The sequence below is a fragment of the Scomber japonicus genome, chromosome 14 (assembly GCF_027409825.1).
Source record: "Scomber japonicus isolate fScoJap1 chromosome 14, fScoJap1.pri, whole genome shotgun sequence".
In the NCBI taxonomy this organism is placed as follows: Eukaryota; Metazoa; Chordata; class Actinopteri; order Scombriformes; family Scombridae; genus Scomber; species Scomber japonicus.
The window spans coordinates 20744231-20768382 of record NC_070591.1 but is presented as its reverse complement, the minus strand read 5'-3'; the positions used below and the strand labels follow the sequence as shown (position 1 = coordinate 20768382).

Below are 24152 nucleotides of genomic sequence, written 5' to 3'. Positions count from 1 at the left end.
AATGAGAGTTGACAAGGAATGCATTACATCACAGTAGGGGATGTGAAATCAAGAAATAACTTAAAAGTAAAGCAATGGGGAAAAAAAGAACAACAACAACAAAAAAAATCTCAAAGGTTTTCTATTGTAGTCAAAACAAACCCAATAGCAATCCCAGAAAAAAGCCCCTACTGCATCCAAATGTTATAGTGAACCAAACAAAAGAGGTCAGTTGTGAGTGTGTTTGATAAACCAGAGCGGAGGAAGCTGTCAGATACATTGAGGCCGTCCCTCTCCTGCTTTGTATTGCGTCTGGCTGCAGTACTGAGCTCAGAGCTGGATGGCCGTCATCGTGCCAACTTGAACCGCTCTTTCGGGGTTCATAAGGATGGAAGAAGACAGTCACTGGGGTCACATGTCCCAGGAGGTCCGCGGGGCCCCGGAGAGCCAGGGCGGCCCTGAGAAGAAGTGATCCCAGGAGGTCCTTGACAGAGAGTTAGACATTATTAATTCCTGCAGCGGGCTGCACTTTATCATCCTTCAGTAGAGCTTTCCATTAGTGATCAAATTAAAAACTGTGGTTTGGCAGAAGCACACGTTCACTCTCTCACACACACACACACACACACACACACACACACACACACACACACACACACACATACACACACACAGTTGTACACTGTCCATATACGCATGTTAGCTGTACAGAATTTGATTTTGGGATGGGAGGCAGCATACAGCACTTTTTTGACCAATGTGGCATGAGCCAACAGAGTTTGTTTCCTTTGTGCAGATGTTAACATGTTGTAGAAGAATATAACAATAAATTAGTTTACACCCAAAATGCTACAGCATACTTTATATTTACTTCAGACATTTCTACCTATGACAGTTTATAAACATTTCAAAAAGCATATGTGATTGAATTCTAGACCATAATTTCAGTTGAATCATACAGTGATGATGTGGTCATGTATTCATCATCCAGCTGTACATGTTCCTTTGTACCTCAACCCATAATATGTTTCACTTTAATGCCAACAGGCATTTTTAAAAGTCAGTTTCTTTTTTTCTCAGAAGCTGTGTATCTAATTTACAATTATTGTAATTATTTAATGAAAATGAAGGACAGCAAAGTACATTTCCTTGCTCTCCAATATGGTGAGGTCATCACAGCAGATAAGCTACTTGTATGTTACTTAGCAACAGCTAGTACAAGTGGCAAAGCATTCCACATGGCTGCTTTGTCTCATATTACTGTATGTCCATACAGCAAAAACATAAACACACACATTCTTTGTTTCTTTCTGCCAAACACAATACTTTTTCCTGGTTTATCTCTATAACCCTTTATGAAAAGCCCTCCAAGCGTAGAAGTGTCCATTACATCAGTCAGACTAGTCACAGCACAACATGAGAGCCTTCCTCCTCTACAGTTTAGACAAAGGGAATCACAGGCTCTGCCTTGTCTTTTTCCTCCCTCTGAAAATACAACTTGCCCTTTTCATCACTCCCACATCCATCTCCTGCTTAGCTGCTCATATACTGCACTGTGGCTGCACATACTGTCAGTATTAGTCCAAATTTTCATTTGATAAATTAGTGTAAGTCAAAAGTCCATTAGGGCACAAAGAGATTAAACCAAAGACAGCAAATTGACATTATGGTCACTCTCACATAAATCACCTAAAATTATTGTTTTTTTCTCTCTATTGACTGAGATGCTTCCTGCCTTTTCTCCAGTGTTACAAAGTCCTCCTGAGAGCCAACAACAAACTGGCCGTATGAATCTGTAGGTGGTCCAGAGGGAGCCGGTTCTATGTGGATGTCTAGGAGTATAAGCGGTCCCCTCATTATGATTCACTAAGAAATGACAAAGGAAACACTGGCTAGCAGAAATGTTTTGTGTTATGCCTCCTTCTGTTGTAGCAGAGAGTTTCAGTACTTTCCAACTCTCTCAACATATTGAGCTGAAGGTGTTTCCTATCACTGCTCCCCTATAGATGATGTCTTACAATTTGTCTTTTTCAGAGGACCTATGGCCATACTGTATACTGTACTGTAGACAGGGTGAGGGACTTTAGGTTCAGTGATAAACTCCTACTGTCACAGGCTGGAAGCCAAGTATCATCTCTACATCAGGGTATGGGAAGTTATTTTTTGGTTCATAGGAGCAGGGGACAAACTGACATGTCAGGATGCATTCAGTGAAACTTTGCAAACTGTGCTTTTACTTAATAGAACATCACCAGTCTGTCACCGCAGCATTTGTCCTCCATTGGGGTCCCATTTATGTCACAGCAGTGCCTGAGTTTTAGAAAATATAATGCGATCTGGGAGCTGTGCCTATCTCCAACATGTTGAGCTATTAAATAAAGACTGAAAAACTTTATGATTTGAGGCTTGACATGGCCTCAGTTCTCTGATATCAAAATGAGGTCTTACACCACACCCCCCTCTCTTCAATGGACAGGTACTAGGAAAAACTGATAGACAGTGGTATGGCTGCTTATTATGTGGCTATATAGATTAAAAGTGTCTTTGTAGAGCTGAGGGAAACTGCAGAGTTTAGCTTGACCACTAGGCCAAACCTTAATTTCCCCACAAATGTCCAAACACATACTGTAAATGACATCATTGAACTAGTATGGCCTTTTGATGCTAATGTGTCTTACCTGGTGGCCCCATGGGTCCTGGATCTCCTGGTAACCCCAGACCAAGCTGGCCTCGTTCTCCTTTCTGACCTCTGTATCCTGAGGACAGACACAACACTTTGATTGGACAAAGTACAAATACTAGAAAGTTGAAGAAGACCTCTATAGTGTCACTTTTCCGGAGTGTGTACAGTTAGTCAGATTAGTACTAACGCCACAACACGTTATAATCCAAGGACTTTCAAGGTAAGAATACACTTTTGCAACCTCTCCAACTCTCCAGGGACTCATACAGATTAGCTTCTTGATGATATAAATAACATCAATAAGACGATAATGTCAGGCATCATCTCTGCACTCATTTTGAGAAGAGAAGCTTTGGTAGTTGGTGTAGAAACAGGCTACTCTGGATTCCCAGTTTCAGTCCCAAGCCTTTGAATAATAAAAGATGTACTGACATCCTGTCAAAATAGAAATCATCAAACAAGCCATCTGTGCATCAGTGTTGGAAGAAGGAGGCGTTGTGGGCTTATACAGCTTTCTGTCAACAATAGGACCACAAGCACATATCTTTGAAGATTTCAAAACAGAGCAAAGAGGGTTTTTTTCAATCAGAGGTCATACTCGAGGGTCACTAAAGGCATTCAGAGAGTGAAAAGACGGGTGTAATCAAAGGTTGGTTCATTCTAGGGGAAACAAATAGATGCAACAGATGCAGAAAACAATTATGTCTATTCATGATAACCAACTCTCATAATGTTCAAAGGAGATGCAATTCCTTTTTGAACATAAACATGATCATAAAATGGAATAAAAGCTAAAGCATAAAAACTACAGAAAGAAAACTAGATTCTCCTGTGTATTAATATATGTTATCTGTTTTTTTTGTAATGGTGATTGGCTGTTGCTGTTACCCCATTTTTAAAAAATCTTTGAGGTAACCACAAGCAGTGATAAACACAAGCACATGCTTAAAAAAGAGGCTGTTGTGTACAGAAATCAAAGCATTCAACTCAGTCCAGCTTGTGTTTTGCTTATAGCAACATGCACACAAATGTTTTATAAAGGCTTTACCACTCCATGCAAAGCCAGTAAGTCTTTACAGTTCAAAAACAGCAGCATACCAAGTAAGAATCTGAGGGACTGTGAAAATATTTCCCCATGAGGCACTTAAAGTAATGGAGTCTCAGGACCAGTGGTTGCATGGTGTGCATCAGAAACATTGACAGGAGTATCAAGCATTGCACCGCCTGGCCCAAAGGGGAAACGCTTCAACGCTTACATGTCAGAGGAAATCTCAGAAAAAAGGCTTATGAATGCTCCAAAACTGAGTCTCAAAGAGAGAGGGGCTATCCACACATTGCTGCAATAATGAGACTTCTTTCAACACTCACAGAGCCTGGGGCATTCATTCGGGGAGCAGACGTTCCATGGAGAAAAGAACACTGTACCTTAAGCAAAAAAAATACTGAATAGCACACAGGGCAATAAGCTTGGGTGGCACGCTGGATTGGTGCACTCTGATAAATCGAAAATGCCATAGTGTGTCTGTACTTGGTTGAAAACAAATTGTTTCAAGGGGCACTAATGGACAAAATACGTTAATAAAAACAATCATTTTGCCACAGAGTCACTTTTCATGCTTGACTGATATGACTGCAGTCATCTGTTGTACACTGTTGTAAACAGTAACAGCAACACCTATTCATTCAGGCTATGTCTTATAAAAGGCGAATAAAAACACCTTTTTTGTGCAGCTGCTCCATCAAAGACCAATTAATGTGGGATATTTCCATATTGTACAGCACAAAGAGGAGCAGCTCTGAAATCTACACTTAACAGCCTGACATAATGTGACAGATTTTGTTTCAGTCAGATAAATGAATCTACAGAAGACACTGAGATACAAAATCAAAAACGAATGTCAAAACAACAAAATGTAAAATTTATGAAATTTGCACTTAAACACAATGACTTACATGAGTGAGTATTTTCATAATGATCTCAAAAGTAAAAAGTTTTTAAAAAAATGAATAGAATGATAAATGAACACTCAATCACATCAAAGGAATGGGAAAAAAAACAAAAAAAAAGAAAGAAATGATGCTCTTCAACATGTATCCTTATGGGTATTATTTAACAGCTTGAGACTTTTGCCCATGTGAAATCAAACCACGGCAAGAAAAAAAGACTGTGAATTCAACAGAGGGGTTATTTTTCTCCATAAACAATTCATTTTGGCATATTGGAGAAGAAGTCAAATTGGATATTCCAGAGGAGCACAATCTCCAGTGGAGGATGACGAGAAATAATGAGGAAATATTACCCCAAACTCTCTCCCCAGCTGAGTGGAGGCACAAGTCAACAAAGAAAAAATTAGGAAGTTGTTGAATTTCTGATTTATCAAGGGAAATAACTTTCCTCTTTATTTTCAATAAATATTTATTGCAAAGCTGCATCAAGAATCACCTATAAAACACTTTTGAAGCATAAAAAAGTAAAACAAGCACAACAAAATCCAGAACATGTGTAGTGCAAACTGCATTGACAGAGCACACATATTTATATTCCAGTAGATGCCTACATTAACTATAATATTCATGAATGAAAGCATCATCTTATATTATAGCAGTGGGATAAATGGTCTTGAATAATGTGAGGTAGATACAAAGCTTAAAGAGAAAGGCCAGTGCGGTGGTGCTTTCATCTGCACCAACAGGTAACACACTTCCTCCTCTTCAACTGTTAAGATACCGTAGTTCTGCTGCACACACAATACAATTCTAAGCAGTCTAAAGTTTGAGGTATAAAGCCTGATCACCATTAGTGTTGTATGAGCAGTCGGGAAGTTGTATCAGTTTGATAAAGAATGTCCACCCTCTTTCCTGACTATGCTCCTTTCGTATTTTAGAGCTTTCTTTCCTGGAGTGAGGTATCAATACTGGGGCTCTTTCCTGTCCACATTGATAATTCTTTCTCTTATTCACAGCCAATTCTTCGTTTGTCTTCATATTTCCCAGAGAGTCGCTGTGCACCACACTCCTGGCCTTTCCTCTGCTTCCCGCCCCTCAGTCTGCATTGATATATGGGTCTAAGCAAGAGAAAAATACCCATGAATCCCTACAAAATACAATTGTCAGCCTGCATTGGTACCTCCATTCCGATGCTTAATCCCAGATGTTTATTTAAAACACAACATCTTTAACTGAAGGCTGTTGGAAGTTCACTTTGCATGGTTCATGTCAACCTGCAGTCTTGTGTGTACAGTTGTAAATGATGCCACTTTCAAATACACAGATATGGTACAACATACTGTGTTGGACTAATAGGTATATTTAAAGCACCAATGAAGCGTACACACACATGTGCATATACAGATACTTAACATCAGACAAGGAAACAAACAACAGACAACAACATTTCACCAATAGTTTTGAGCAGTCACAGGCTAAGAGTGTTATTTTCTAATTCATATTTTAAGAGAAGGTGGCGTTCACATCCAGAGCTTCACTCTGACAGCCTGAGCTCCTACCTTGAGGACCAGGAGGTCCAGGTTCTCCTGGTGTGCCTGGTAATCCATCCTTGCCAGCAGGTCCAGGAGGACCATGGATTTGCGAAGCTAAGATGCCTGCAGGTGTCTTCTGCAGCATGGCAGTGTTTGATATCTTTTCTACAACGTAAGAAAAATACAAATTCACATTTAGAATGCCTGGATAGATGACAGATGTCAGATAACAGAGAATACAGATGGACAACAGAGAAAGAAAAAACATTTTAAACAAGTTGTACCTTCAAAGATCCTCAATACTTCATTTTTTATAAACATTTTGAGTTCTTCCATGAAGCTGTGATCATCCTGTATTTGAACAGAGAGATTAAAACACACTTTACTGAAGCATTTTAATAACTGCAGCAGCAAAAAAACCCCCAAAAAACAATTAAGAGACAACAGTAAGTCATTTTTCATACACAAAGAAGTGGCAGCAGAGGTGATAGAGCAGAGATGGTAGCCATCACTGCATGAAAATCAAGTGAAAGTTTGTCATGAATCTCAACAATCTCTTGACTGAACAGCTTGTGGAAACCATCCATGTTGAACACAACTCCGGGAAGAAGAGATTACTGTTAAAATTAGATTTTTTTCAAAATTCCTATTTTTTCTAACTGTTCAGTAAAATCCCCACTATGTTATACTGTAACACAACATCTGTGGCTTAAACACAGCTAGAAATAAAATGGATTTGGAGGCAGAATATTGAATGAAACATGACATGAATCATAACTATGAAGAGATTTCATGGTGTTACTTAATGTCGACTTCTGCAGTAATATTTATATTTCTGTGCCTCAGGCTAAAAACTGTCATGCTCAAACAATTTGAAAAATAACACAGTTTAAATAGACAGTACACTTTGTGTCAGTCATGTGCACCTTTCTCATCAGCACTATTACAGCTTCCTAGGGCTGCTGCATGGGTAACAATGGAAAACAATAGTAGCCTTGGACCTTGAGTCTTTGCATTCAAAACACTTTTTCATCTGTGCTGTGAATGTTATAACTGTTGTGACTGCGTACACTGTGTGTAAAATATCTGTGACACATAGAGGTGTTTTGAGCAGTTTGCAGAGCTCTAGGCACACCCACATATCTCTGTCTTTCTGTGTCTCCATCTCCCTCCCTCTCTGACCCTCTGTTGCACCTAGATGATGAGGAGTGGGAAGTGTTGAGCAGAAAGAGAACAGCAACCCGCCTAGCCTTGTTTGATGTCTCATGCAGAAATCTGTGGCTGCGCAATTTTCCATGGAGGGAACAAGAACTGAAATAGTTACACAAGCTCGCGAAGGAAGTAGGCAGATTGTGTTTTTTTATAATCTGAGAGGACAGTCTTTGTTTGCATTGTTTGGGAGATATCTACAAATGTAAAACTCACCAGGAGACTTGCGCTTCCTAACTGTCCTGGAAGGCCAGGTTCACCTTTTTGGCCTTTTGGTCCGATCTGTCCAAGCGAGCCAGAATCCCCCGCGTGTCCTCTCTCGCCTTGAACACCTCTTTCTCCAGGAATACCTGGGTCACCCTGCAGTATTGAAGCCCAGACAAACAGTATGTAATATTTATGTGGTGAATTACTGAACAAATTGTTTAGATCTAGTTGCATTCTGCAGTATAACATCCATAGCTACATTTCCTGGCTGGCATAAATTACACCATAGTCACTACTGTTATGAAAAATTTCTTTGTATATGGTTAACGTCAGCAGTGGAGAAAGTGCCCACAGGAGCCCAGGATGTATTACGCTGAAAATATTTAGTGAAGCTTGGCCAAGGCGAATCAAAGTATTATCAATACAACCATCTGATGCATGATGTCACCACGATTCTGAAGAAACTGTCCTCCCTGGATAGTCTTCAAGCCTTCACAAATAGTACCACAAATACTCTATGACCATAAATGCCATACTAAATGCATGTACAGTAGAGGAATTAGCCTACTGGTTCATTATTCTACACACAAGGAAACACAGTTACCCATCTGTGGGGTTAGGGAGTCAGACAGTCATATCCTTTGACCTTAAGTGCCACAGCAATGCTGCACCAACGTTATCAAAGTGACTCCTGCATTCCCCAAAACACCACAGACAGTTGCCTTCATCTCAAGGAGAGAAACAGTGTCTCTCTGCCAAGAAGGTAATGTGGCCCTCACTGTGATTTCAAGGTCCATGCCTGACCCTTAATATGGACAATTTCCTAACAACTACTATTTTCTGGCCTGACTCATACCCAATATTGTATCACTTAACATACTATGCACATTGACCTATTTCTCATAATGTGTCCAGTCTGTCACCTGTCCTGAGATTGTTTTGCCAAACTATAAAGCTAAAAGCCTCATTTTGCATCCTCTATTACCAGCATTTGCAATAGATTACTGTGGAAGTGTGACAGAGCTCTTTAATTTAGGCTTGCAAATACAAAAGAAAACTGTACGGAGCGTTAAATGCCTTTATCTAGTGCTTATGTGCTTGTGGGGATTAGTCATATTTGTGCAGAAGTGAAGACTTTCATTACTATTCATCAAACCTTTTTTGTGCATTATATTCTGAGTCATAAAAACAGCTTCTTTTTTAGGAAAACAGAGGCGTTGCTACTTACACGTTCTCCTTTGGAACCTCTGTCCCCTGGTCTACCTGTAGCTCCCTTAGGAAAAAAAAAACATATTTGAATGAACAGTCGGAACATCGGAATAATTTGAAGTAGAAACTATGCTAGCCCTAATGCTTTTTAATCTCTTTTCAATTCACTCAGCAGCCTACTGATGTTCGCTTACATGCAGCAGCACACATAATAAATTACTCAAATGTGTGCATATACAGTACAGTGAAAAATATGTTATTTAAATCCACCAAATTGGTATATTGCTGATATTTACACTATTGTGGAAGCTTCCGTCCAGTTTTTCCCTAAATTAATGGACTTTGAGAAACATATACTTTACAGATGACTGTGCAATGATTGCTTCTTACTCAGCTCAGGTGTATTGCTTGTATAATATCTCCCTGTATAGTGTTTCACCTTCTGCAATGTCATGGCTCCTCTGCATCACTCCTATTTCGTTTGAAAAATGCCTGCTTTCCCACCAGCTGTCTCTACTGTATGGAGGAGCTGGGAGAGAAAATACCTGTCTCTGGCTTCATGTCACAACATCTTGTGTCTTCCAATCCCTCCCTGTCACTCCTCATTGCTTTCCTTTACTGCGCTCACAGCAATACTTCTGGGAGCATCTTTGTATCAATTTCCTGCTGGATTACAGGAGCCATGCAAAAGACAATCTGGCATGATGTGGTTTTAAAGCGGGCATCTCTTTGTGAGGCTGTTCTCCCCTGCCTGCTTTAATCTGCAGTACTCTGTATTCCCCAATGCCTGATGGGAGGCTTAAATCTATCATCTTGCCCACTGAAATCTGCTTCCCTGAGCATTACATTAAACCACAAAGCAGTGTGCAAGGAGTGTGGGTAGGGGAGTAAAAACAACCTGCTAGATGGCACTGTTGCCACACCAAAATGTCAGACAGCTAGGCTTAAAGACAAGAGGATAAGATTGTGGAATGGCTCTGTGCAATGCTGATATTTCACTGGAGGAATATTAACTAATTTTAATAAGAAAACCATAAACTGTTGGGGTTGTCATGAAGGTGGTAAGTGACACAATCTTGGAAATCAAAGACACAACAGTAATATTCATAATCAACCCAGTTTGGTTATTGTGGATTGTATAATGTGTTGGAAATGGCTATTAATGGCATATTTGTTCTGCATGCTGTGAGCTCATTCTGTGTGATTACACAATAAATAGTGTATATATATTTCATGAGTCACCTAAAAGCAGACTTTGCTGCCGTATTTGTTTCAATTTTAGCCAGGTTCATCAGGCAGGAAAATGCATATTTAATCGAAATGTCTACTGCCCTCTATTACAAACATTTTATCATTGCCTGAAAGCATTAACTGTATAATTAGGGTAAAAAGACTAAAAGTCAACAAAGCCTTAAATCTTCAGGATTCCATTTAGTTTTTATCGTTAAAATCTCAAATATGCAAATAGGTTTAATGCACTCAGGATGCTGTAGCTTGAGGGGGGATAAAAATCTGCTGTGCCATCTTTCTGTAGCTCCGCTGATGTAAAGCACTTTCTATAAGGGGATTTGCAACGTGTACGCACAACTCACCGTGTATCCAGGAGTTCCATCTTTTCCAGGTCTGCCCTGCTCAAGAAGCGCAACAAAAACAAAGACATTTTGTTTCAGCTCCCACATTCGATTGAATCAGCACTGTTTCACTCCTAGTAATCTCCACAGTTAATGAGATATCTCAACCAAGGGATAATGATCCTGATTGCTGCGCCAACACTGTTCTATTGTGCGCTTACAGGGAAAATTACAGAAACCATCTCTGATGGTAATTACATAAAGGAATGTAATCATCTACAGGACAAGTGAGAGCTAACATACATATTTTATCCATATTGTCCTTGAATCATGTCCTTTTTTGTCACATAATGCTAAAACAACAGTAGTTCAGGAGCAAAGAAGCAGTGTGTTAGTCAAAGCCCTATTTACAGCATGGACATCAGTGGAAGGTGCTCTGGCAACATCTAGTACTGATTAGAAAAGAAAGAGCAGAAAGCAGAATTCATGTAGCATCCTTACAGGAACACCTTGCGGTCCCTCGGGCCCCGGGAATCCTGTCTCTCCGAGCGGCCCCCTCTCACCCTGTCAGAGAACAGAGACAGCCAATGTGTCAGTCTGCAGTGACAAAGGAATGACGCATGGATTGACAACTCAAAGAAAGTTAGAGGCTGTGGCTCACCGGCTCTCCTGGGATCCCTGGCTCTCCACGAGCGCCGGGCTTCCCCTGTCAGTCACAAACATATGAAGAGAACAGCCTGTGTTTGACAGGTCCTCAACGGTGTCATATCTACAGCACCTCTGCAGCCTTCCATTTATAATATACCAACCAGCCTACTATAGCTTCAGAGAAAATCCACAGAACACAACACAGCTTTATATCTTAGTTCTTAATCGAAGCATCGTACCGTTGGCTGCTATTCTATGTACATCATCGACTTGTTGCCAGAAGCAGACTTAAACAGCACACATGATTGATTGAAGAGGAGTATCAGTTGGTGTAAATTAGTCGAAAAGAAAATAAAGAAATCTCACTTACGGTAGGACCTGGTATCCCAGGTGGACCAGGCCAACCAATATCACCCTGAAGGAAACAATGCAGACATGTCAGACAGATGACACGCACACATTACATAAATAATACACATAAATCACTGTCACGTCAAGCAGACAGATAGATACTGATATCAGAAATGGCATAAACCCAGGTATAATAAATGCTCTTGGGCTCCTTGCTGTTGTTCATCTCTATTCACAATCACAAGCATGATTTTATGAACATAAGCCTTCTTTATATTTCAACAGCAAGCACTTTGCATATGTCACACCTGTGTCAGTATTCCCCAACAGGATAAATTACTTGGGATGTCACAGAAACTGAAATGTTCCACCTCCTCAGCACACACTCAGACAAATGTGCAAAAACATATGATCGACCAGTGCCAATTTTTCCACTCTAACTTAGATGTTAGAAGTTTTGATAAGTTAAATGCAGGGATATTTTTATCCCACAAATTTCAATATGAGCTTTGCTATTACTTTATTTCAAAAAAAAAATTTCAACCTTAAATTCCTTCAGCAAATATTAAAAAATGACAAGCAATTGGATTTTCCTAAACATAATTATAGTCCCTTAAGTCAACTCATAACAGGAACCCGTAATATGTTGCACTCTCACACTGGGGAGCTTTTTTTTTTCAAAACCTGGATATGAGATATACGAAACTCTTGAATGAAAATGAAGTACAGAGAAAGCTCTTTCCCTCACTGTGTTAATCAGATTATATCATGGAAGAGGAGACGCTTCAACACTGTTGCTTACCTTGGCACCAGGAAGTCCTTCAAGCCCGGGTAATCCCATGGCCCCTGGTTCCCCCTATGAGAGAAAAACACACCACCTGCTGTGTCAAGACAAAAAAGTCACCACCGCTTTAGACTCACTGCTGTTTGTTCCCCCCCTTGTTATTTTTGTCTCCCAGCCATCAATAGAAGGGCGAGTTTGGTGATGAGCTATTGGAAGGTAGATGTGTTATTATAAGGCTGTCAGTAAACATTAAGCCTAAACAAGCAAATATAGATCCAAGCTACCCGAAGTATGGTAAATTAAATTCTGCAAGAGCCAAGATTTCACACAATTCCATTTCTCCTCTAGATATCCTCAGTCAGGTATTAATACAACCCTTCATCTGTCAATATGAAGATAATCCTTCGAGGACAATACTTCAGCCTCAGTGTATTATATTATATGATCTATGACATGTGCTGTCACGCCTCGTAGGCTATAGATGGGATGGAAAAAGAGACCCATTTGACAATCACAATCAGACTTGCTTTCTGCACTAAAAATAGAGACCCATCCCCAGAGCACGAACAAGTGATGGCCTCTATCTACCTCATCTTGCTCAAGCTGCCATGGAGAAATGCCATTACACAGAATAGAGGGGCAACCGGTGCTGACATAGACAGATTGTGCAGGTAATTGTCACACATGTAGATTGTCATGAATAAGCGAGTGCGGCTAAGAGGAGAGTGGGCCAGCCAGAGGATCAGCTGTGAGACGGATTGGGGCAATTCCACCGCAGCACTGGAGCCGCTCACACAATTTATTAAAATGTCAAATTAACATCCTGGTGAAAAATCACTGTGCAACAAAACAATAAAAAATGCAATTGGCCCCATGAGAATAAAGAATTCAAGTTGATGGCAGAAGCATTGAATTGTTTCCATGTCTGTGCGGATTGTTTTCAGGCATCAGTATGGGGTGGGGGTGGGGGTGGGGATATTTGAAGTGCAGGGAGAGTTCATAGGTTCCCACTGGCAAGACAATATGGTACAACAGTTTCATATTTGCAGCAGACGTGATCATTTTTTCACTGTATGTTGGATTTCTAAAGTGGTTAAGTGCTCAGGCTTGGGGGTATATTGACTTTTGTTTTACAGAATCACAAAGACAATGATAGAAAGCAACTGGCCAATCTAACGTCTCCATTTTTGGCCAGCACAAAAACTAGACAAATATTTCATCAAAACATAATCCACAATGAAAAGCTTCAACTCACTGCAAGTCCTTCATCTCCTTTGGGGCCCTTAAAGGAAAAAAAGGACAGATTACTCCCATGAATGGGACAACTGCTACCATAAAAATCATAAATACAGTCTGAAGTGACATGCGGCTACTGTCTATTATTGTCATTAAAATTTTATAATGTTCATTATAGCTTCGCTTTTCTCCCAGGTTTATGTCTGTAAATCATGCTTGTACTGCGTTACATGTAACTGTGACCTTTTTAAACACCATTAAAATGATCAAGATAATATAAACCAGCCTTTTTTTTAATCACACAAGCTTTGTAAAACACTGTCATGCATGTTTAAGATTTTGGTGAAGCATTTCTGCATCTTTCCACATTAAAAAAACAACAACAACTTATTGATATAAAAAGAAACAATCTATGAATTATTGATACATTGAATGCATTGTCCCATATAACACTGATGAAGATGCTATCTTATTGATTGCTCCAGAGGAGCTGTTAGGGCTGTGATGGATTCAGCACAGGCACATGTGTCGTCAAGATGTAGCTATGGTTCATGTGCATTGTGCACTGGGGATATTGGATTGTCTATTTTTTTGTCACCACCTTAAGTGTTTGTTGTGGTGGATAAATCCCTCCAGGGCCTGTGAGTGAACGTCTCTCAGGACTGGACAAGATTACAAACTGTCTGATAAGGAGGAGCAGGGAGAGTTGATAAGCAAATCAGGTCACTTCTGCTTGGCACTGTGCAGAGCAGCTGAACTTCGAAGTCCATTTTGCATAACAATGATGTTGTGTGTCCTGGGGCGGGTCAGAGACACCTGTCTGAGAGTCAGGAAGCCCCTTAGCCTTCACCAAGCAGCAGCTCTCAATGAACATGACTGACTGTGATATAAAGGCCTCAGAAGCAGCGATAACACTGCAGGGCTGGTCAGGTTATTTGTTATTCTGCTCTCCCAGATTCTGCGGCTCATAAAGTATCAACATGCCTGTGTGCAAGTGCTTCTTCACCGTACACTGTAACGGATTTGTAAAGGAACAATGATTATGCTTACCGGAGCACCAGGAGCTCCCGGGGGTCCCAAAATAGCTCCACCACTCTGAAAAGACATTTTTTTTAACTTTATGACTTTATATTTTACAATATGAATCATACACATTTTAATCACAAGCACATTTTTTTTGCCAATATGATTGAAGGCTCAGCACCATGCACTCAATGAATCACTGTATCACAATGACATTATCACAGATTAATAGTCACTTAAAAAGCCTTTACCTGGAGCTTGTACAGACTGCTCATCCCATTGCCCTCCACATAGGGTACACCCTAAAACACAATCAACGGTAAATCAGACATCTCCTCTTAGAGACTTTCCTCACTGCTCTGTGAGTTTTAGGCACCAAGACTCTACAGAAAACTGTACAGTAGGTCTGGAGCAGTTATACACTGTTAAGCCCTTAAAAGCTACATGGGAGAGATCAATAGCTCATTTGGTGATCACACAAAGAGAGAGAAAGAGAGTGAGGAGTGAAAAGAACAGAAAAAAACAGTAGACAGTAGACTTAATAATCCTTGAGCCACTGGTAAGTAAAAAGAAAAAGCGAGGGTATCTCAGAAATACAAAAGAGCATACTGATTAAAAGAGATTTGGGTATGGGAACTAAGGGTATGGGAGTAAGCTAGACTTCTTGGCTAGTATTAGCACATAAATAATGTTTTTTCCCTTAATAGATTGGTAGAGGGCAGCTATTGTAAATGTAGAAGGAGTCAAGGTTCTCATTTGGAAGCAAGTGGATGCCTGTGCCCTTTTCAGGCCACTGAGCCATCCCCTGTCCTCCCGGACTGCAGTTTATGAGACCAGGGTGCGTGTGCGTGTGTGTATGTGGGGGCGGTGGGGGTGGCGGCATGGCAGGTTCAAGGGGACGGCTGATGAATTATAGATTTGCCTTTGGAAGTGCTTACTCACTGGCCTTTTAAAAGGAGGGAACATGATTCAATGCCAGTGAGCAGGTCGCCACAATTTCATCATATTTGTACTTGTTTGTCAGTTGTGTTTCTTGTGTTATACTAAATACTGTTAGACTGGGGTAAATAAAAGCACACTCATGGTCATTTCAGTAGGAACAGATGCCAAGGCAAGGCTCTGGCTCTAACCTTTACTTTGTCATTGGCATAGAATAGCTTTGGATAGTGTTGATTAAAGTAGGCAACATCATGTTTAAATGTTTGAATGTACTGAAGTGTGCTGAATAGATGATTACCAGGCTATCCTTAAGAAAATAACTTAAAATGTAAAAAGCCAGTGTGTGTACTAAATTAGCATTAACATGAACACTATTAGAGAGTTAATTTAAGTGTATATATATGGATTATGAAGTTGTAGGGCTAAGGAGGGTTTTGAGATTTATTATCACCAGCTGGCCCCTGTTGAGGAAGGAAGAACTCACCGGAGGCCCTGGAAGCCCTGGTCTGCCTGGGGGCCCTTCATTTCCCTGCCAAACACAAACCAGAGAAATGCTTAAACATGTCTTTGGAAATTTAAATATTTACCAAGCACAGTTCAAGGCTAATGTAATCCCATGATATGGAAACTCATTTGCCAATCACAAGAAACAAATTCATGTTTTCTGTTGTTTTTTAAAAAAATACAGTAAATGGTGAGATTTTAAGATTCTCCTCAGGTCAAAATTATATATATATATTTCCTTCAGTTAGATGTTTGTGCTTCACTGTGCAGAATGATGTATGTGCAAAGTTTGACACTTGAAGGCTGTTTTGACATCCATCTACTAAAAGTGAAAAGTTCCCCTGTGCTCACCTGAAATTTGAGTTTATGGCATGATTTGTGCCACACAAATAGTATGGCGCTTACACAAGTGTGATGAGGAACTTTGAAGCCTCCAGTGCACTCACACTTTATAGTGAAGTAGGAGACATCTTGTGTCCAGCAGTTCAAAAATATGTGCCTATTCATAGATGCTGCATTTTACAATGAGGGAGAAGGAGTCATTTTTATAGTCCCCATGAAATGACACTCTTACTTCCTTGATTTTATGCATTTCCTGTTGAAACAGGATCTTGGGGTGGGGCATAGTGCACGGCATGATCAAGTGTAAACCAATAAGATATCAATTTGGCAGAGAAACACAATTTTATGTTAAAGGATAAGATGTTCAAAGATATTATGTGCAGGATGATTTCACCATTTAAGATATACTAGAAAGTAGAAATCATTTGAGGTAGTGTCATGGGGACTTCAAGGACTTATAAGGAGGTAATTGTTTTGAGACACAAATTACTAGTCAACCATGGAGCCACTTTAACAATCAGTCTTTTAAAAATAGTTTGAAATGGAATATTTAGTTCTAGACTGAACTATTTATTCATTTCAGGCAATGTGTCATGGCATTCATCTACAGCTATCTGACCAGCAATTATAGAGTTTTAGTAAGAACATTTGCCACAATATCCTGTATATAAAACAAAGTGAGACATGCACAGTGCCTACATTATAAAGACAATTGACCTTACATTGTCTCCTTTAGCTCCTGACTGGCCCATTGGACCGGGTCTACCCATAAGCCCCTGCAAACAGAACAGAACAGTGAACTCTAATCTCATTAAGCATTGACTTACACACACACAAAAAGCTTGTTTGATGTCATGATAAAAAAAGACCCACAATAATAAAACGGTTACTTTGTGTTATGAAATTATGATACTGAATCTGTATAATATAAGACCACATTAAGCACATTCTTCTTACTGGAGCCCCTGTGCGACCAGCCACGCCTGGAAGTCCTGGCACTCCATGAGGCCCCTAGAGGAAAACAAAAGTTGTCACTAACGGCAAAATACTGGACCTACACTGGACCTACAGTATACTGCCAGTTGTTCAGAAACATGACACACAAGGATGAATAGGAGATAAATATAGTCTCATTTTCTTTAAAAATTAATAAATATAATGAAGCCCGAGCAACTAACAATCTGCTCTCTTATGGGCAAGCTAAAAAAATTATTTTATTCAATTTGTAGTCTAATATTTCAATCTATGTCAAGTTATATTCCCCAGTTTCGATATACATCACCAAGCGTTTAGATTATTTCTTTCTTTCTTTCTTTTTCTTTTTTGTGGCATTTTAACCTTTATTTGACAGATGACAGTGGATGAAACAAGTGTAAAACACAGTGAGGAGGACACATGCAACAAAGGTCCCAAGCCAGAACAAGGGATATTGGAATTACATGCATGTTCAACTTCTAGGCCAGGAACGTCAAACACATCACATTTGTAGGTTACTGCTTAAACACCAAAGCATGCTTGTTTTATAATAAAGAAACCTGTCATTTGAATTCGATTTCTGTAGAATTTGTGAAATGTTTTTTTATTTACTGCAGTGACTATTTTCTTGTTTTTGTGGTGCCCTTGAATGGAACAGCAAAACAATCCTATATCTACTGTGACATATGTGGTGATATTGTTAGATGCAGCATCTTCATTTGCAAAGATAAGATGTTTCTGTACTATTTCTTTGATTTTAGAGATTCTCTAATTTCTTAAGCATAGCAGGACTATAAAACATCTTTTTATTGAACCTATAAAATCTAGTAACAAGTGTGCCTATTAGTGAAAATCTCCTGCTATTGCAGTTCAATACAGAAAGTTGACCTATGAAATGCTTCTAAGCTCTGCTGAAGAGTGCCTTGTGTTTTTTAATTAGCACACACACACACACACACACACACACAGAGACACAGACACACACACACACACACACACACACACACACACACACACAGACACACACACACACACACACACACACACACACATCCAGGGCAGGCTTACATTCTTCAGAGTGCAAAAGATAGAGCGTAGTGCACACACAGCATTGTGGATAGCTTTTGATAGCTTCCTTTTAAAACACCCCTCTCAATACAGACAGGATTTAAGATGAGGCAGACGTTACAATATATTTACATTCTTTTGAAAACTACCTCTCAATGTCACAGTGACTTCAGGATGGCTACATAACCACAGGCTTAATATGTTTAGATTAAACTTTTTTCACTCACCTCATCACCTTTATCCCCTGTAGGGCCTGGGAACCCTCTCTCTCCTTTTACTCCCTGCAGGAAGGCAGAACCAATGAGGGAGAGAAAAGTGAATGTTTTTCACCAGACATGAAAAGGCCTAAAACTAAAAGCTGATGGGTATAAAACTTCAAAATGTCTGCTCTCCTCTTACAGCACACGACTTGAAATTGCCTGGCCTGTTTCATCGAGGTACAACACTGTATCCATAGCAACAACTTCTGCAGCAAGCAGGTAAGAGAAGTATAATATGAGTTGTAGAATAGCTGGTTAGGTTTCCAGAGATAATCCAAAAAGCAATTTATGAAAACCATTTGTCAGTGTAAACCGCTATTATTAAACACACATTTCAATAAACATAAACTAAAAATGACACTATTTGTTTTGCAGATAGATTTTGTGTCGAGAAGCTGAATAATTCATTAAGATCCATGCAAACCATTACATTTAAAAAAGTGTTTTATGCTTGTTATTTCCTAGCCTACCTTTGGGCCTTCTTTCCCAGGGTTACCCATAGGGCCTCTTACACCTGGATCCCCCTGTTAAGGACAGAATTACACACTTGAATATGCACACAAATGTACACAAAGTATTTAATATGCAACCCTAACTAAATATACAGAGTTGGGCATTTGTAATGCAAAGTAACATAGTCAGATAAATATGTTTATAGTGTCTTCTCTTAATTGCCCTGCCATGCTGAAGAGTTAATTTTACCTTTTCTCCTAACATGCCTTCCACTCCTTGCACTCCGGGGGATCCCTTCTCTCCTTTCTGCCCAGGCAGCCCTGGGACTCTCATCTGGCACACACTGCAGGCATTCTGCCAGCACAGGCGAGGCAGGAAGCAAAAGTGGTGGCACAGATAAGATTTCATCAAGTTGAGCATTTTCGCCCTTTATTATGTCACATCCCCTGGGTGGAGGACAAGACCCCAACTGACACAAAGTGTTCCCTAAATGTCTGCAGAGCAGATATAATGTGAACCCACCAAGAGCATCTCTCATCTAGGTGAGTGGTGAACTTTGTCAAACTCATTGACTGTGACATTTAGGTGAGAATCTTAAATATCATTGTCCCTGATCCAGTCTACATATACTGTAGGCACCGCACCTTCTATACAGCAGGAAGTGATATACTGCACCATGAAAAAGCAGCATTTATCGTAATAAGAGCTGAGTCTAAAATGCAGAATAGAAACAGATCTGTACATCCTTGTCATCTAATTATCTTCCAAGAGCCCAAAAAAATACGACTAAAAAAAAAAAAAAAAAGCATTATTATTGAATTAATGAATAAAAAGAAAAAAGGCAATGCCACAACTCTGATGATGGCTATAAACTGTAGGCTGATCTGTCAGAGCACTTAATGATAAAAAACATACAAAAAAAGACCGACAGACTACTGGCATCTCACTTTAGGCATTATATTTACTGTCACAGCTGACATGCATTAAGTATTGGAAATGAAAATGCTTGAATTTAGCTAAGTGCTGTCCTGCAGATAACGACATGGTGTAAGGTGACTAATCTTCTTTAATCAAATGAGAAAAAAAAGCATATCAGTATTTCGAAAGAATATGCCCATTTAAGATTGTAACAGCACTTTTGACTCTTTAATGTTCCAGTAATATTGGCTGAAAATGGTCTCACATTAGCTCTTGCCACAGTGTAGATTCTGCATTTGGTCAGAAGGGATCTTTGTGTGTTGTTTGCAACAAGTGATGACAAGATTAGGGGGCAATAAGCTTCACGTGTGATGAACATGTTTGAACACAGTTTCAAAGGGAAAGAATGAAGATACAAGCTTCAAGGCTTATCTTTGGAGTGTTTTAGCATTCTTGAAATGTTTGATAATTGGGGATAAAGGTTTAAGGGACAAGAGAATCTACCAGAGAGAAATTAAATCAAATCATTAGAATTGCAGAAGAAGTGAAAGCTATTCTCAAAAGGCTTTTATTATTTGAACTTTGCATGATACTTCATATAGTGGGAGGAAAACTATCATACAGTAAGAAGTACTTTAAAAACAGTATGTTTGCATATCTGCTGAGGGTTTCAGGTGTTCTGTATTACATTCCACTGAATGAAGTCTTTGTTAATTTCTTTTGTCATAGGGCTGGACTGTGGTGAAGGAGGGAGTTATTGGAACTACTGTGAGATTAGTGAACATCTTTTCCACAGATACTTCTCCCAGTCGTCCTGATGGAGGCACTCGAGGGCTTTCATATGCACTCTATACTGATAGTATCCATATAGTAGATGAATAGTACCCTTTCAAATGAATAAGAATGGATCATTTTGAAATAATAACTAAGGGAAGCCTTTGCATGTTATTGTTACCAAAAAACAAAAAAACAGTAATTATCATTACTATGAAGATAAAATACCTTAAGTAAAGCGCCCATGTCTCCAACAATTGGCAGGGCAGTCTGTCAAAAAAAAGAAAAAAAAAGAACAGTCTTAATTTCAGAGTTTCAGAGATATTCTGCTGTTGTTTCTTTAGTTTTACACCAACTGATCTGATGTAAATTGCACAAAACATCAATTTATTATAGCCTGTCTTACATGCCTTTAAAGAATATGATTTTACCCCACGCATCTCTAACAAATTTCAGTTTCAGTGTTTCATTTTAAGTTTTTTATCCGCAGCGCTTGAGGAAACAGTTTAATAACTTTGTTGCTGGAAGACAGAATCCTCACATCTTCAAAAAAAAAAATATTGTTGTTCTCCGGAGTGGAGCAAAACATTCTGAATTGCAGCCCATGTATTTTTTAAGAACATAAAATGGACTTTAAACGAGTTTCATGGGTCTTTACAACACATGAATATAAATAGGTTAAAATGCTGAATTTACAAAGCTTTATGCAAAAGCAGTAGCAGCAGCAGCACTCATATGGAACTCACACTACAGCTACCAGAACTGTATTAAAGACTGCCTGCTTGAAACACATGAAAAGACATGAAAACGTGCTAACAGCAGAGTGCTATCAATTTGTCATAAGGTGCAACATTTTCCTTAAAGTACAATTGCTTAGTAAAAAGTAGGACTAGCTACTAATTATCCCAAAACTGAAACTGCACTCTAAATAGTGACTTTAATTTGAAGGTAAGCAGAGGAGCTTTAATTGTAGATAAGTAATGCTGAACTGCAGAAAGCAGAAATTCGATTTTCTTACTTACTGGTTCACCTGGGGGTCCAGTAGGGCCTGGGGGGCCTGGCCTGCCAGGGGAGCCCTTTAATTGAGACAAAGGACAGAGTTAACAATCCTGCTGGCTATGATATCAAGCAGATATGCAACACTACAACTCTACTTTCACACCCATCTCAGTTGGTGGGGATTTGTGTCCAGGAGCTGTGATACATCGTACTTGTTCATCCACAGTAGGGAGCTGACATTCTTTTATGCTTCCAGCCGTCTTTTATCAGCAGATGTGTGAGAGAGTGAATAACAGTGGGAGGACAGACTAATCTCACTCACCTCCTTTCCTGGAGCTCCAGTGGGGCCAGATAAACCTGGGGGTCCACGAAGACCCTGAAAAAACGCCAGACACTGATGATTTGAACAATCTTGCTTAACACAGCTGATTAACAACTTGCAAACGCTACCTAGTGTTACTTGTCATGTGAAATAATTGCAATACTGCCGGCCACAGCACCAGTGAGCTGAAAATCTGTGAAAATAAACTTGAACATATTGTATGGGTGTTGCGGATACAGAGAATTTTCCACAGACCTCATTTCCCGGCTTTCCTGGGGGTCCCATGGGGCCCTAAGAACACATCACACATCTTGTTAACACCATTTGCCCTCTAGCACCCAGGATCCAATAAAGGAATTGTGATTATCGATTCTCTGTCTCCAACAATCCTGTATTTCAAAAATGAAAGCAGACTCACTCACAATCAAATCTGTGAGGTTCAAACTGGCTGTGCAGAGCATATATGATGAAGGCAGAGGGCTGCACCTCACAGTAATGACTGGCGAGAATGTTTAATGAACACCGATCCTCATATTCAAAGAGGATATCTCTCGTTCAGGGCACAATGACAGGAATTTGAAGTTAACATAGTTTAAATAATGAATGTAGGAGACAGAGACCAAGCAATCCAACATCATACTCACAGGAAGTCCTGTTAAACTCTCTCCAGGTTCGCCTTTTTCACCATGATCTCCTGGCAGTCCCGGGACACCTCTCTCACCCTGGCGTAAGCACAAGGGATTAGTCAGAAGAGTTTCAGTGAGAGTGAATCCAAAGCTCATGGAAACCTGCTGCACTGCATGATCATTAAGTATTTAGACTCTGCTGGCACTCATTTTCCCTTTATGTTTTGCCTTTAGTAGCTTCAAGGGTAAGAAACACAACTATTTTCAAGGCCAGTGACATGCACATGTTCATTATCGGTTTCATTTGAACATGCGTGTGTTGAGGAATACGGGATATTAAAGGGTACCATTATTTTTACCATGACAACACAATGGTTAATTGGGGCATCTTCAGTGCATTATTTTCAAAGCTCGGCATGATATCATCAGTAAAACCTTGAAATTTCAACTTCAGTGCAGAAGGGAAACAAGCAAAGCTACTACAAAAATCACTTATTTGTTTGCTTATGATATTGGGCACTATAAGGATGGATGTGTTGGTGATGCTCCACCATCACCTTAGTGCTTCCTACCTTGGGCCCACGAGACCCTCTAGATAGAGGTAACCCATCACCCTAAAAAACAACAGGAAGAAGAAATCAGAATATGGATACACTGCACCTTCATCAGCAATTCACTTTGAGACCCGAGGTACAGCCTGAAAAAACCTTCGCTCTGCTCTAGTGCTGGAATTTAAACAGGAATATTGAATCTATATGAGCTACAGTACACTCCACAGTGCAAACAGTCTAAACACAATATTGCATTATGAGCTCATGTGTTTACTGTTTAGATTTTGTAATATGTACAAAGGCAGACTGATAATACCATACCACAGAATAAAAAAAAATCCTTGATTGGAATCGAGACCACCGAAAGCATTATTTACTGTACAGTTTGGATGAGACATTGATTTCTGTGGTCAGCATCTATTAGTGTTACAAGTCCTACACTACATTGCACAATGTAAATTAGCTGTGGAGAAGTTGGATTTGAACTAAGACAGCAATTCTACAGTTTAGGGTGAAATATATCAATACCTCCAAACATAAAACACTAAACAAGTTTAGGAACTACAGAAGTTCATGAGATGCAAAATATGATCTTACAAAAGGCTTTTTCTTTTGTGGAAAAACAAAGTTCCATTGGACATTATGCACTGGCACTCTACTGAACAAAACCTTTATATTATTAATTCACAGTATAAGGAGATCCATGCAATCCATGCAAATAATAAAAGTAAAAAGAAACAAGGGTAAATAGCTCATTATTCATTTAAAGGAAAAATCATTGGGGAGGCTGACTCATTAAAGATGCTCAGACATTCTGCATTGCATTCTGTTTATTGCTTTTCCCCTTTCTTTGCCTTACATAACAAAGACCATATTAAAAATCCATTGTCTTTCAATGCCCCTAAACAGAAATGACCTTCATCGAAAGACTCAGGATCTATGCATCAGGACTTCCACTCTAAACGATGGACATCTCTTTCTGTGTAGATTTAGGCTGACATAAAAACATAAGGGGTTGTTGGCCTGCCGTAAACATCGCCTT

General features: G+C 39.6%; 1 protein-coding gene across 1 annotated transcript in view; it reads right to left on the bottom strand.

Annotated features, from left to right (window-relative positions):
• Positions 1-359: 359 nt before the first annotated feature.
• The window catches only part of LOC128372957 (collagen alpha-1(XIX) chain), an 89458-nt gene continuing 65665 nt past the window's right edge, over positions 360-24152 (bottom strand). Inside the window, exons 23-48 of the mRNA XM_053333168.1 lie at positions 23132-23173; positions 22578-22655; positions 22189-22224; positions 21934-21987; positions 21635-21688; positions 20841-20882; positions 19170-19274; positions 18938-18991; positions 18435-18488; positions 17122-17175; positions 16887-16940; positions 15803-15847; positions 14631-14681; positions 14407-14451; positions 13376-13402; positions 12139-12192; positions 11356-11400; positions 10999-11043; positions 10839-10901; positions 10359-10394; positions 8786-8830; positions 7567-7710; positions 6426-6492; positions 6169-6306; positions 2658-2735; positions 360-463 (exon numbers count right to left, since the gene is read on the bottom strand). Coding sequence (XP_053189143.1) covers positions 360-463; positions 2658-2735; positions 6169-6306; positions 6426-6492; positions 7567-7710; positions 8786-8830; positions 10359-10394; positions 10839-10901; positions 10999-11043; positions 11356-11400; positions 12139-12192; positions 13376-13402; positions 14407-14451; positions 14631-14681; positions 15803-15847; positions 16887-16940; positions 17122-17175; positions 18435-18488; positions 18938-18991; positions 19170-19274; positions 20841-20882; positions 21635-21688; positions 21934-21987; positions 22189-22224; positions 22578-22655; positions 23132-23173 — 1614 coding nt within the window. The remainder of the gene's footprint in view (positions 464-2657; positions 2736-6168; positions 6307-6425; positions 6493-7566; positions 7711-8785; positions 8831-10358; positions 10395-10838; positions 10902-10998; positions 11044-11355; positions 11401-12138; positions 12193-13375; positions 13403-14406; positions 14452-14630; positions 14682-15802; positions 15848-16886; positions 16941-17121; positions 17176-18434; positions 18489-18937; positions 18992-19169; positions 19275-20840; positions 20883-21634; positions 21689-21933; positions 21988-22188; positions 22225-22577; positions 22656-23131; positions 23174-24152) is intronic.